Here is a 16,001-nt window from a genome sequence, read left to right as displayed (position 1 = left end):
AGTTACACGATTCTCGAATCACATACTAGTGATCTGCAGGTAAAACTGACATTTAATCCTCTCATGGTAAACGACTAGCTCCTTATCTTTCTCCTCGAAGGCTCTTTAATGAACAACATGGTCGATCGCCATATATTGAGCCTTGGCAAATGCTATGTGAGCCTCTATCACTACCCAAGGATCAACAGTTGGACCAAGGGTTGTAGTCACAGTAGGTTCCTAGCTTCCCTTGGGCGCATTTGTAGAAGTTTGCTCTACTTGAAGAGGTGGAAGTGGCGCGTCAGAAGAAGCTGGAATTGGCTGGCTAGCTGGGTCACTTGTTTCCTTCTCCTTTGACTTCTCTGGGCATGGCAACCTGCCATTGATGTGCTAAGAAACAGGAAGGAAGACCACAAACCAAGACAAATAACCAGATCTAACCTTGTGTCGATTGGGATGCGGGCAAAAACACTCGACTTTTGCCTTTTGATGGTAACTTTTTTCTTCATCATACCGACAGCTGGTATCGATTATGTTGAAGGGGCCATCTGGGGGTCAGATGAAACCTAAGCCATCATTGCCTGCAAGAGACCAGTCCGCAATGATTTATCATCATTCTGGACTCACCAAGCCAATGCTCAGAAGAATGACGAATGTGGGGGGGGGGCAACTCGATAAAGGTTACCTTTCTTACCAAGTCATCAGATGTGTCGGTTACTCAAGGAGGTGATCGAGGAGTGGCTCCGGCTATCTCATGTAGAAAGGCCACCCATACAGACCAAGCGTTAGTGTGCAAGTGCTCGATAGCCAGACTAATGACTAAATAATCACCTGATAACTTGATGTTAGTACCAGCTGGCTTCTTTTCCACGAGTGCTTGAGGGGCACCAGATCATATAGCGGAGACGATCTCTTGGATCGATGAGACCCTTCAGCCCCTCGATCAACTGGCGTTTTCCCCTTGTCGCCAGTGCCAGAAGAGGAAGTGTCATCAAGGTCAAGGACCTCAGTCGTAAGGATGTGCTCTTGATGAAAGACTGGGACCAGAAATTGAAAAGTCGAATCAGGTTGAATAAGTAGTAATTAGCATTGCTCTCTTACTTGAGAAATCCCCACATCTGGTCAAGGATTTGCGAGGGAGTAGGGCTACACAGAGCATTCTTGTGCTTCTTCAAAGAAGAGTTTGCTCAATCAAGCAGCAATACCTGGAGGAGACAGAGCTATAAAAAGAAAGAAAAAGTCACTCGAAAGAGCTTAACTACGATAACAGAAGCAGCAAATTGCTATATAAATCTTACCTCCGACCACGTCTTTGGAGCTATCCTTGTCTCTAGAATACTCCCAGGCAAAGTGATCCCGCGCTTTCAAAGGACTTGACCTCCGACTAATGAAGTCTTTGGCCACGTGCCACCCGATTATGCCACTTTACTTAAGTTCACCAATCTTTGTGACGTAGTAGGCGGTGTGGTTGGATTCGCGGTGCTTCTTCGTCCAGGATGGATTTTGTAGGGGAAAGAGGCCTCTATAGACTAAGTGGGAGTGGACTAGGTCGGGGTTGGAGATATAAAATCAGTGTTTTTTCCAATCCTTTTGCCATGAGGAGATTAAAGCAACTGGGATATAGGATTTTTTCATTCCAATCCTTAGTCGAAAGCCACAACCTCCAACACACTTGTTATCATTGTTCCTGTTCAGCTGATAAAAGTATTGAAAAAGATTCAAACTTGGCTCGATGCCGAGGAAAGCTTCGCAAAAATGAACAAAGACACTAAGCATAGTGATTGAGTTTGGAATTAAGTGGTGGAGTTCGATTTGGTACCAGTCGAGTACGTTGAGAAGAAACTTAAAAGAGGGAACATTGAATCCATATCGGAAGAAAGATTCAAAAACCACGATCTCATATTCAAATCGGCAACATGGGAATTCCTCACCAGATGTAGGCCTCCAGTCGACCAGATCGTGATGAGGCACTATCCCTTCAGCTTCAAGTTCCTTTAGCCTTGTTTCTTGCATTGACGAGATCATCCAGGTATCAGTCAGGAGCCTCATCTCGTCCAGCTGCTTGGGAGAGGCACCGATAATTTTCGCATCGAACTTCTCCAGCAAAGCAGGGGCGGCGGTATCAGCGGAAGGGCTTGAGGCCATGGAGCTAGGATTTTCTTTGCGGCGGCGCGTGCTTGAGTGAGGGAAGGCGAGAGCTTTTGGAGGAAGGCTGGCGGCGAGAGCGAGGAAGAATTGCTACAGTCCAGGTTTGTACAGATAAATAGCCCAAAATTTATCACCTTTTTTGTAACCACTCCCGTCTCTATGGTGCCTCGATCGGCGTGAAAGGCGAGATGATGGTGTTGTGCGAATCTCTGTACACCCATCTGAATGCATTAAATTCACTTATACCCAACGGTTCAAGTTTCAAATGTTTTTTTAACTCTACTCAGAGTTGGGTGTCGATCAATCGAGTTTTTAGTTCTTTTTCGAGTCTCGAGTGCGATTAACAGCAGGGTGCTCGACCCAATTACGTTTCCACTCGATACCCAGAACATGATCTGTTTTTGCTCGATTCTTTCGACTGCAAACCTGATCCACCTTACTCGACTAGGCTTAGACTTGGCATTACTCGATTGGGCACTTGTGGAAACCTTATACATCCACAGTTAGGGGGTTACTGTCGAATATCTAACTATGAGATATATACGCATAAGGAGTACACTGTATATAGACATGGTATACCGTGTACATGTATAACAACTCCGGATACTATAGAACCGAATCTACGGTACCTGATACACTCGAAAATCTAGAAGACATATACTAGGAAGGTCTCGATTGATTGCCCAACTCGAGAACAACTAGTATCCCAGTTGGATTCATCTGCTTTGTCTTGGTAAATAAGATGAAGGACTCCATATCGACTACGGCTGGATAGGAGGCGGCATATCAGTCCTATATAAAGCGGAGACCCCGACCCCCGGAGGAGGACAACTAAGAAAACTAACGCATCTACAACTCGACGTAAGCACTAAGACCATAGGAGATACTTGGCGACATCATCCTTAGTTTAGCTTAGATCCAATTTGCTCGCTGTAATAGATTTAGACATATTGCTTGTACTCAAGAGAATACATATACATCACCATCCATACAGAACATAGAGTATTACTCCAACCGAAGGTCTGAACCTGTCTACATCGTGTATCTTACTTCGTGTTCAATCCCTGATCTTGAAAATACCATAATTAATTACGAACATATTATCGAGAATTAATCTTCGACACTACAAGATGGAATCCCATGAAAAGGCCTCCGAATGATGCAGCTCACAACAGCCACCATTACTTTTCTCCTTCACAAGAACTGTACATACTGATGGAAAATGATGACGATGATGCCATGGTAGATCATAAACCAGAGTCTCCTCACTGCTCTTGTGAACAGGCTCACGAGAAAGGAGGCAGCTTCAGCAGATGACATGTGGCAGGTGAACCAACAGCAAGCCATGATAATGCTTACTGCTAAAAGAAGAGGTTAGAGGTTACAGAGGGTGCATGACAGTGCCGCTGCACTGCTGCGTCTAATGATGATGGAAGCTCTCGCTCATCTGCATTTTTCAGAGAGATGCATCTAAAAGGTGTGGCGTTTATGAAGCAGGACAAGGCCAGCACAAAACCACTAGATCATAAGATCCTTCCAAACTTTTTGTTTCCTTTGTTCTGCACATTGTTGTCACTTTGTCAGGCGCAGTTATAATTGTGGAAAGTTTCTTCAACTAGTGGAATTTTGCAGGTAGAAAGCCGAGGCGCTATCTTTTTAGGACCAATTAACCATACAGAGAAGCCAAAGAAACAAACCGTGAAGAAGATTGAGGAAATGCTTTCAGTTCTGACATTTATCAGAGGATATACAATTTGTACTCAGCTGGTGTTCTGGTGTCAGTGACTACTACAACCTTAAAAAAGGATCAACAGTTGAGGATTAGGAATAAGTACAGTTGCCAAAGTCGACATAATGTGCAGGCGCACACGCAACAGAACATTCAGAATGCACCAGGTACTGCCAATAGTTTTCTAAGATAATTAAATACTAATTCGGTGTAGCCACTTTCTTTTGGCCTGATCTTGGTAGAATCTGACAACTAGAAGCACTATGCAGCAGAAGAAAGATCACATGAACTGCCGGACTGGAAATGGCATGAGTTTTACATTATCCAATTCTGAACCCAAATACTGTCATTTCATTAAGTATGGAAAATGATGCCTTATCTCCTTCATCAGGACCTTTTCGTTATTATTGCCTACAAAATATCTTGCAGCTTGTTTTCTTTTTCTCGAAAAAACCGCGGTTTCTATTATAAAATATGTCTTTTCATTCAGACTAATTTATTTAATGTTAAAGCTACATCTAGTTGATCCTTTCCTTCAGATATTCCCTTTGCAACTCGAAAATATAGAAATAGCACATAGGTCAATCAATTCATCATGCATACGAGCAATCCACTATCATGCATTCCACGAACCAATATAGAACACTGAAAAATCAGGCATTTTGTCACAAATCATCACATTTCTGCAACAGCTATCGATCGCCGCACTCCTTCGGACATATGGTATACCAAGGACAAGGCCCTAAGCAAACATCTGGATCGACATTGATCAAAATAGCATAATGTGAATAGTCTTTAAGATAAGAGTCAAGACCGCCACGAAGTTAAATTATAATTTGAAAAAAAAAATCTTTTTTATCCTTTATGTCAGCATTCATATGAACGTCACATTTCCAAAGTGACCTCACAGATCTTCAGAGCACAAGCTACTCAAGAAGCTCCACACAAGTAGATGACTAACAAAAACGCGAAGATATACACCAAATGCAGTACCAAAACATGGGAATAAGGGATCATCTTTACACGAAGATGGCACCTTTCCTTTTCCCTTTCTGCAATCCTTTACAGAAGGATACACATTTTATACTTACTAATCACTACCACCACCGATCACAAGTGCGGAAAAAAACCAAGAACAGGACAGCTACCTATCACCACCACATTGCGCGATCAAGGCAAAATCTTGATGGCTCAATCGCCGTTGAGCATCGGCGAGTCGAGACCCTCCATGCGGCTGCGCACGATGCGGTGGAAGACCTCCCGGACCTGTCTCTCCAGCGGCTCGAGCCCGTCCCTCATGGCGGCGCACACGGCGGCCAGCTCGGCCGCAGCTTCTCGCACCTCGGCCTCCCGCTCGCCGGCGAGCGGGACGGGGGCCGAGTCGATGGCCTCGGCGAGCCTCTGCGCGCACTTCTCCAGCGAGTGGATTTCCTTGAGCAGGCCGCACGAATTGCGCCGGTCCTTGCGCTTCCCCTCCTCGGTGAGGCGTTCTTGGAGCGCGACGAGAGGCGGCGCCCAGGGGAACGCTGCGCGCGGCGGTGCGGCAGGGAGGTGGTGCGCCTGGAGCGCGCCGCCGCGGTCCGGGCATGGGACGGAGGCGACGAGCGCCCACGCGGCGAGGTGGAGCAGGCAGCCCATGGCGTAGACCGGAGCGGCGAGGCCCGAGGCCTCGTGCGCGCGCGGCGCGGTCAGGCCGGCCCCGATGGCCTGCAGCTGCCGCGCCGCCGACCACGTGCGGGACACGCTCCACGAGAGCGAGCGGAAGTGGGAGGAGGAGGCGAGGAGCGCGGCGCGGGACGGAGATGCCCGCGCGCGGCCGAAGGAGCGGTTGCGGTGGGAGGCGAGGAACGATGCGACCCCGCCCCCGCCCCCCGCGGCTGCCGCGGCGTCCTCGATGAGGAGGAAGGACAGGTCCGAGAGCGCCTTCCGCGCGCGGCGGAGCTGGCCCCCGTGGATCTCCCCGGGCGCGAGCAGCACGGACGCCGCGATGCCTGCCAGCCGCTCCCACCGCCTCACCTGGTCCACCCCGTCGCGGGCCGCGTTGCAGACGTCGAGCGCCTTCACCGCGCGGTCGCCGAACTCCGCCACCAGCTTCTCCGCAGCCGCCGAGAGCGCCCCGCGGCGCCGCGCTTGGGCCACCACCACCCGGAATTCTTCCTGGCACATGAGGAACGCCTCCAGCAGCCGCCGGATCCACGCGATAGACAGAAACTCCTCGCCGCCACCACCCCTCAACTCCGCGAGGTGCACGGCCACATGCCGCTGGAAGGCCTCGAGGTCGGCGTCCTCGCCGGACAGCATGGCCGGGGACGCCGCCGCCGCCGAGGCCGGGCTGTCGCGGCGGAGTGAGAAGAGCGAGCGGCCGAAGGAGGAGAACGGGGAGGGGTGCGAGTGGGAGTGGGAGGGCGTGCCCTGGTAGTCCGTCGCCGGCATGGTCGTCGGCGAGGTCGCCGGAGGAGGAGACGGATCTTGGAATGCGGGGGGCGCGCTTAGCGGGTTAGCAGGCGCGGGCCGGCATTTGTCGAGCGGTGGGGTTTGTGATATGGAGGTGGGGGAGGGGGTGGTATTTGTAGTATGCAGGATTGCGTGGCTTAGGAGTGGATTAGTTTATCGGTTTTGGGGTTTGGGAAGAAGCGGTCCAGCTAATCATGACTGCTGGATTAGTTTAGTCGTGAGATATTGCTTTATTTTGTGGATGCAAATATTCTTAAGCATTTATTACTGTGCAATCAACTGAAATCGAGGTTGATTTCGATCTACACTGAGTTTGTATGAGTTTTAGGGGCAGGGGCTTTAGGGTTCTGGATTTCATCGTCGCGGGCCTAGAGGGAGGGTTTGGGCGGCAGGTCGGCACAACGGTAGTGGTAGGGGTAGGGTGGTGAGGTGGCGGGGATGCTACCGGTTGTGAGCGGCGAAAGATAGGGATGAGAATCTGACAGGAAGCATCGACACGTATTGGAGAAGCTGACAGGCTGGAGGAAGAAGAAACACATGCGCCCGTCGAATGCATATGGTACAATGCTCATTTGTCGACTGAGATTAACTTAAAAATCAGTCGACTGATACTTAGTGCGACCAATAGTCTTATGGTTCCAGAATGTTTCTGGTTTTCTTTGCATTTTTTTTTTATCTTGGTAGCAGGTCCCTTGAATGGTCTTGTAATTGCTCCCGAGTCCTTGATGATGGTGGTGGCTTGATTCGGCTTATGTACCTCTCCATTTACGTATGGAGGAGTGGAGATGGCAAGGTCAATAGGAATCCTTAAACCTTTTATAGTCGTGCAGTACTGTTCGGTTCGCTACCAATGCAATGGATTTGTGCATGCATACATCTTTGGAGCCTCCTATCGGAAAATATATATTTCGAGTCAAAACTCAACCGAAATGTAAATTATTTTCCCTTCTAGTGCCCTTTGCGACCTAGAAAAAAGAAACCCAAGCAAATGTCGACAGAGACGGATATGGCATAACACACAAAGTGTAGTGGATAATCGAACAAAGAGAGAATTGACACTTTAACAGCAGAACCGAACGCAGTTGGCTGGCCAGTATAAGAACATGCTCCAGGCAATCGTAACCGCAATTCGTCACGATAAAGACACCGTTGTGAACTGATTTTTTTTTCTTTTCTTTTCTTTTTTGACAAGGCCGGCGAGTGCCAGTGACGAGGATTAGTAAACCAAAACGAGTGAAGCTGAAGCTTAGTGAGACACCACACCGGCAAAGCTGCCTCTGCCTGACCGCGGGCGACGCGGGAGGGGAGACACGGGCCGGTCCGCGTAGCCACGCGCGCGAGTCACTTTACAGGGCTGCCCCCTCAGGGATGCTGGCGCGTCGGCGACCAACCGGGGGCAGTTTCGGGAACCTGGCGCACGCGGCCGCAGCCGCGGGGCCGCGAGACACGGGCCACGCGTATAGGATACGACGGGGTACTCGGTGGGGCCTGGCGAGCAGGCGAGGGCGCAGCTGGGGGAGGTGGGTCCGCGGCGGCAGTGAGTTCAGACGGAAGGAGACGGTCGCCGTGCTGGACCAAGACCGAGCCGGTGGCACGTGCCGTCGCCGTACGGACCAAGTCAAGCTTCCTGAGCTGAAGAAGAAGAACCTTTGGAACACACGAGCTGGGATTTTTTTTAAATAATACATTTTTTAAAGATAATCGTAAAAAAAAATCCTCATAAGTTTGTTACAAATTTAGATGTCTCTCGGCAGTGGATAGTCGACAGGGGACTTATCGGCATTCAGGCTACTGACTAGTCCTGCTAGCTCCAATGTGGCACTCCTTGTGCCAAGAGGGAGGCCTCGGACCTATCGGCAGCCGAATTGCCGATATGTTCCACGACCAGTATTCAAATAAAAAATGATAATTTTTTCATATGATTTCGGATGAAGATGAATTTTATATGAAAATGACAGCTCTTAATCAAATCTACAACTTTATATTTATACACTTTTTTATTTGATACCGTTTAGATACCTAAAAGTTGGTACAATTTTAGATCCGGAAAAACTAGATCCGAACGTTTTAGCAAATTTTAGGCATTTAAACAGCATTAAATAAAAAAAGTGTATAACTATAAAGTTATAGATATCATCAAAAGATACAATTTTTATATAAAATTTATCTTTATTCAAAATTATATGAAAAAATTTATATTTTTTAATATTGATAAGCGGATTACCCATAGATCCCGAAGCCTGGTTTCGTGCGTAGTTAGCAAGGCCTATCGACTGCCGACAGGATCCTATTGGCAAACCCACAGCCGATAGGTCCCTATCGGTAGTGGATGGCCTATAGGCACCTAAATTTGCAACAAATTTGTAGGGATCCTATTTTTGCGATTATCTTAAAAATATATTGTTTAAAAAAAAAGCTGCTCGAGCTGGAACCAAGCAAGGCTTAATTTGATACTCGATCGAACTCAGGCTTAGACTCAAGTTTGTTCATTGTTAGACGTGGATTCATATACCGTTTACTAATCCATTTTGTCTTTCCAAAACATGCAGCAATCATACCTTGAATGCCAAAGTTTGACTCATATTGATCGACTGCATGACATGGTGTGTATTCACTTGTGTTTCTTTTTTTGGCTCATGTTTTCTGGTCTTTTAATTTGTTCCACTGACCTTGACTTGTTTTGTCGCCGCTTGTACAATTCAAGCCAGCATGATCTCTTCCTTTCCATGGAACACTCACTCTAGCTCAGCGCAAGTGGTCACAATGGAGATCCATGTGTGAAATTAAACCGCCTGTGCCTAACGATCGATGGTGTGTTCAATTCTTGAACTGTTCAATTCTTGAACATGATCAGAGTGACTTTTGTTAAAATACAGGGCACCAATAGCAAGTGTTTCACACGTTTGTGGCAGCGTAACACGTCGGATCTCGACGTGACTCGAAAGCTTAACAGAAACACGGTACGCTAGAAAGTTATCCAGCACTGGGTCTTCTTGGAGGTGTCTCCCCAACTCCCCATATCGTGCAAACCAAAAACTCGTTCAGCTCCCGATCAAAAAATAAATAAATTTCACAAACTTACAACTATTTATATTTTTATAACGTAAAACTATAATTTTTAAAACCCATTTAACAAAAATACAACCATTTACGTTCTTAGTAACGCAAAACTATAATTTTTTATCTAGTCCCACCCATCGGCTATATATTTTCAGTATAATAGAAAAAACTTATAATGTGTGACTGATGAGTCGAAGCATGTCAAAAAATTTTTATAGTTTTACGTTACTAAGGGTATAATTAGTTATAGTTTTGTAAAATAAATATTAAAATTTATAGTTTTACGTTATAAAGGTATAAATAGTTATAGATTTATGAAAATTACTTAAAAAACCAAACTCGTTTAGCTGTTCGGACAGCTTAATGATATGAAAATTTGCAACGTCAGCAGACGAATGATAATGAAGAGGCGACCCTGCATTTCAGGGGCCACGTGTACGTGTGGCGATTGGCGGCTCGGTGGAGTGTTGGCCATTTTTAGCGCCTAGTTTTATGACTTGTGGGGGAAGGCAGGCGGTCGCCATCGAAGGGGCGACTCGTTGCTTGTCTCCATGCAGTGTGGGCTATGGCCGGTGATATCGATAGCTCGGATCATGCTTGCCAAGGAGCTGACAAAACAGCAGTGCTAATAACAGCCAATATATATACACAGCATAAGCTCCAATTTTGCTCTCTAATTGTATTGAGTTTTGCGGAGAGAATTCCAGCCCAATCCACCGCGAATGGGATCGGAAAATGAACTGATTTCCCTGCTAATCTAGTAAGATCACTTTGGTTTTTTTTTTAGAAGAAAATCTTATGGGTTCTGTTTTACTGTCCAAACAGGCGCCGACCAGTCAAGTTTCCACTGGGCCGGCAATATACTGCAGTTGTCGTTAGTCAAGTTCAGAGTTTCAGACTTGAGGCTTCAGACGCAACAGCAAACCTTTTTTTTTTCCAAACGACTACAGGAGATTGGAGTGCGTCAAGATGCTCTCCTTGAAAAAGTCTCATGTTTTTTTTTCAAGATGTTCCACTAAAAATAAATGACAATTTTGTTAGATTCCTGTCGGTTATATTTGTCTATTATCTTCGAGGCCACATGCCACCAATCAACGACGCTATGGTGCTGGCTGAACGTCGGGGTGCTTTGAATCCCGAACCAAGTGCAGCAAGGGTCCAGACTGCAGTCGTGTACTCGTAGTCCATGCATAAGTGTAGAGGTGTTTCCACCTCCTTGTCACATAATTTGCAAATCAGGTCACGAGGCCAACCCCTCTTGTTTAAATTACCCATCGTAAGGATGTTGTTTTGCATAAGCAACCAAGCGAAAAACTTGCACTTGGGCTCTGTCTTCACTTTCCAAATATGCTTCATATTATATCGGACGGTCGCACCTATAAATTGCACTTTGTATGCACTCTGTGTTGAGTACTCTCCGTTAGTTGTCCACTTCCATCGAATTGTGTCGGGTCGAGGGTGTTATTGATTTACCATGTAGGCTTTCCCATAGCTTGACGAGTTGGTCTAGCTCCTCCCTCGTTGATATTTTCCCTAATGATCTTAACCACTTATGGTATGGTGATGCTTGCTTCACTAAGCAGTTTTTCCTCCGGCCTTGTTGTAGAGCAACTGAGCGATGTTCCTTGGTGCCGTCTCATCCACCCAGTTGGAGCACCAGGAGGAGGCCTTTGTGCATCTCCTAGTGTGACAATGGTAGATGCATTAAAGAGGTCTAAGTCTGATTAATCATAGGGTAGTGGAAGGTCTCCCCATGGCCGGTCATCATCCTTCCACTTGTACCATAACCATCATACTCGTAGCGCCCAAGCGAATTTTTGAAGGTCTGAGATACCAAGGCCTCCCAAGGCTTTCGGTCGACATATCGTGTGACCCCCGCTAACTTTCTCTAGCTCTTCTCCTTTCCATAGGAATCTCCTGCGCAACTGATCAAATTTTTTAGCGAGCCATTTTTGTAGCGGGAAAATTGTCAAGTGATACGTGGGTTGCGATGGCATAACTGACTTAACCAAAGTTTCTCGTCCAGCAGGATTAAGGAATTTCCCTTTCCATCCTGGAATTGTGCCCCCTAACTTGTCAAGAATTGGTTGGATGTCGACACACCTCAGTTTGTGAAAGTGGAGTGGTGGTCCCAAGTATTTGCATGGGAACTCACTTATCTTACCTGGGAATTCTTGTAGAATCTCATCCATGTTCATTTCTTGGCATCGAATTGGGAAGATCTCCATTTTGCCGAGGTTGGTGACGAGGCCCGAGCATTTTCCAAATGCTTGTAGTATCCTGTAAATGGCATGCAATTCTTTCGGGTTGGGGTTCGCGAAGATTGCCGCATCATCCGCATAAAGCAAGCAACCATAGGCTTGTTGCCCTTGGAAGGGTCGCCTTGAGGAGCTCACCTTGTGTAGCGAGGGATATAAGCCTTTGAAGAGGATCAATGACAAAGAGGAAAAGCATGAGAGACAATGGGTCGCCTTGACTTAGTCCTCGACCGTGACGAAAGGAGGCGCATGGGGTTCCATTTAAGAGTGCAAGTAGGATGGAGATCAATCCCTTCATTTTTTGCCAAAACCAAGCGTCGTGAGCACCTCAAGTAGATAAGGCCAGTTAACATAGTCGAATGCCTTTGAGATGTCGTGTTTGATGAAAAGGGCCAGGCACTTTGCCTTGTGTAGCTCTCTCACGACATTTTGTACATACAAAAAATTGTCGTGAATGCATCTCTTCTTTATGAATGTGTCAAAGGTTAATTACCAATAATACTATTTGTAATCAAGTAGCGTACCTTGCGAGATCAGCGTTCAAATAGGAACCAAGACACACAATGTATACAGGTTCGGGCCCTCGATTGGAGTAATATATTGATTGTCTCGAGTACAAGCAATATGGCTAGACCTATTACAATGGGGATAATTAGATCTAAACTAATCTAGGGTTGAATTTGTCGAGTATCTCCAGTTGCTAGGGTCTTTATGTCGCTTTCATTGAGTTGCATATGCGTGGATTCTTTTCGCCTCCGGGGGTCTGGGTCCCCACCTTATATGGGGTCAGAGCACCGCCTTAGTTCCAGCTGTAGTCAGTAGGGAGTCATCCATCATGTCAACCAAGGCAAAGCAGCTGAATCTGATCTGGATACTAGTCATACAAGTTAAAACATATCTCATATTAATGTATAAAGGACAAGACACATTTAATATGATAAACATAAATTCATGATACATACGAATATACGAGTACAAGTTCTAATGTTAAACATAAGTTCATAGTTCACATCTCACAACCCACAAGTGACAAGGCACATACGTCATACGGACATACCCATAGACACAGACACAGAATGAAGTCTAAACCAAAATAACATGATTCATGGTCACACATGAAGTTTAAACAGCTAAACCAAAAGGACACATAAACATAGACATAGTTTCACAGAATGATAGTTGACATAGCAGCAACTAAAATGACACAAGTCTGAAGCAAAAGATAGCCATCTTTCTTTCTTTTTTTCTTCATTGCCTATACCGGCCTATAGCTGAAACTCTGGCTCATCATCATCATTATCACCTGCTAAGTCTTCCTCTTCATCCTGCAGTTTTGTTAAGCAATAATTCAATTAATTTTTAGTATGGCATCATATCTTTTTACATTAGTATGAAGAAAAATATATATGTGAGAACTGGCAGCTAGGCAACTAGCTGTCTAGCAAGAGTTCGCATAAGTAAGAAGGAAACATAGAAGTGAAAACTAGCAGCTAGTTGTCCAGCAATACTTTGCACATTCAGATCAAGAAACAAGGTGAAAAGAATAGAAGTTGTACCTCAACCTGTAGATTTTCAACACCATCTTCAAGAGCCTCAATTTCAGCGAGCAATAAAGAAACTTTAGGAGAATCTGTAATGAAAAGGCATCTACATTAGCAAATTGGTAATGACTTCTTGCACAAATAGAACTAAGAACCTATTCTGATTTTTACCTTTTCTTGCTGCAGCTATTCAATCTTTGGTGCAAATCAGTGCTTGTACCATTTCCAGATCAAGACTGCTATGATAGGGATCAACAACACGACCACCAGTACTATAAGCAGATTCTGAAGCTACAGCTGAAACTTGCATAGCCAACACATCACGAGCAAGTAGGCACAAAATAGGATATTCATCCTTTTGGAGCTTCCACCATGATAGAACATCAAATGTATTCTGATTGGCTTTATTAAGCCTTAATGGTGGTTCTTCCAAGTATTTCTCCAAGTCATTTGCAACATCATCATTAGGGCTATGTGTGTCATATAGGAAGTCATCAAGTTCATCACCAATACTCTCCATAAATTGATCTACAGCAGATGAAGTAGTAGCTGCATTGCTCTTTGAACATGATGATTTAGTAGAACTAGAAGCATAGCATTGATACATCTTCTTCAAGACATAATTAAATTTTTCAAGTTCAGCTTCAAAGGAATTTCTGTAGAACTTTTTCAAGTAGAATTCTAGAATTCTCATCTTATACCTAGGATCAAGAACACTTGCCACAGCAAGGGCAACATTGGACTTCTTCCAATATTTGTCAAACTTAACACTCATAGAAATTGCCATGTTACTAATAGTGTGATCATTATGATTGCACCAATCACTAAGCAGCAACTTTATCTCACAAAAACCTTTGAAACAAGTTTGGAGTTGGATATAATGTACCAGGAAATAGCTCAGTGAGATCAAAGAACTTTTTCAAGCATGGTAAAAGAATTCTTGCCTTGTCCCATTCTCAACAGGGGATGGAGCAATCTTCTCATATCTGCGGTGTTCATAGGACATGAGCCTCTCAAAAGCAACCCTATAGTATAGGGCATCCCTCAACATGGTGTAAGTTGAATTCCACCTTGTGGAAACATCAAGAGACAAGCCCATCTTTGTCTACAATCCACACTTAGTAGCACGCTTTAAGAAATCCTCCCATTGCAATGGAGATCCCTTCACAGCTAGTACAAATGCCCTAATATTCTGAATAGAAGATGCAATGACACTCATACCATCCTTAGCAACCAAATTGAGGATGTGATTGGCACATCTCACATGAAAGAACTGCCCATCACAGATTAATGGGCTATGCTTCTTGAGGTCTTTAATAACATCTTTAATAGCAACTTCATTAGTAGCAGCATTGTCTAGAGTCAAAGAAAACATCTTCTTTTCGATGTACCACTTCAACATGCATGAACTAAGGGTATGACACATATTCTCACCAGTATGTTGACCTGGGACATGTAAGAAATTCACAATTCTCTTCTGTATACGCCAATCCTCATCTACCCAATGCACAGTGACACACATATACCCCTTGTTCTGATTTGAGGTCCACATATCCATAGTTGCACTCAAGCGGCATGGAAGGGTTTTGAAATATGCATACAAATTTTCCTTTCCTTTCAAATAGATGTCCATAAGTTCTTTTCTAACTATGACACGAGACTTGATAGGAAAGCTAGGACGCATAGATTTTATCCAATCAACAAGATACTCATGATCAACTATGTTGAATGGATACTCATGTATGATAATTACAGTGTAGAACTTCCTCAAACTTACTTCTTGATCATACTTGTATGGTTCAACAACAGTAATGCCTTTCTCAGGATCACTTTCTGATTTCAGTTGCTGCTGGCCTTTAACAATACTATGATAGTGCTTCAAATGAGTCCAAAACCCCATGGTTCCTCGGTTGCTCTCAGCTCTAGCCTTGTTGGTCTTGTTATTGCAATCTTTGAACTTGCATTGTGCCCATAACTGCTCAACCTGCTTGCCATTCTCCTCCACTATTATAGTATACTTGTTGAAATATTGCCATACATCCGATGTGCACTTCTTCTGCTGTTTGGCAAGAGGTTGTCCATCATTTTCCAGGTCCACATCTATTGCATCATCTGCATTTGCCTCCAAAGTGCCACTTCCACCAGTGCCAATTGTTGGGACTACATTAGCATCACTTGGTTCTAACTGCCTCTTAGTCTTAGCTGAAGAAGATGCTGCTGTAGTAGGTGTTGCAGATGATGCACACACCCCAAGACTCATATTGCCACTTTCACTTGTAGCTGGCACAACCACCAATTGCTTCTGATTTCCTATAAAACAAAATGAGAATGAAAAATTTTCAATCTTCAGTCATTCAAGAAATGCTAATGCAATAGCTTACTAGTCTAGTTTAGTCATTCAAGAAATGCTAATGTTCAGTCTTCTGTTCACCAATTGCTTATGACTTCGATTACCATGTATCCTACTCCTAGTCTAACTAAGGTCTGATGTTCATTGTTTACTACATTTGCAAGAAGAGTAGTAGATTACTAACTACCAAATTGTCCAAGTGCTAAATAAACAAGTGGCAATGTGGCATGCCTACCATGACATGGTGGACTGGTTGCAGTCGGTGAGCTCTGAGGGGTGGCCTCACGATGCTGGGTTGGCGGTTCCATGAGCTTGCGTCGGGACGATGCAGGTGCTTGTGCTTCTCCTACAGGCGGCATTGTTGCATGGAGGCGGCGTCAGTGGATGGTGGTGTCGCTGGCTCACTGCTGCGTGGCGTCATCAGGTCGTGGCGTGGTATCATGGCATGGATGTGGACTCGCTGCGGTGTGGTGTGGCATCGT

At 45.1% G+C, this 16,001-nt stretch overlaps 1 protein-coding gene across 1 annotated transcript; it reads right to left on the bottom strand.

Moving 5' to 3' along the window:
• Window positions 1-4,657: 4,657 nt before the first annotated feature.
• LOC133887120 (protein BYPASS1-LIKE-like) lies at window positions 4,658-6,417 on the bottom strand. Its single transcript, XM_062327045.1, has one exon. The coding sequence runs from the start codon at window positions 6,287-6,289 to the stop codon at window positions 5,048-5,050; it is 1,242 nt and encodes a 413-aa protein (XP_062183029.1). The 5' UTR covers window positions 6,290-6,417; the 3' UTR covers window positions 4,658-5,047.
• Window positions 6,418-16,001: the final 9,584 nt, after the last annotated feature.

This window comes from Phragmites australis, chromosome 12 (assembly GCF_958298935.1).
Source record: "Phragmites australis chromosome 12, lpPhrAust1.1, whole genome shotgun sequence".
NCBI classification, from domain to species: Eukaryota; Viridiplantae; Streptophyta; class Magnoliopsida; order Poales; family Poaceae; genus Phragmites; species Phragmites australis.
The sequence above is the reverse complement of the archived record's forward strand: the minus strand, read 5'-3'. Positions and strand labels throughout refer to the sequence as shown.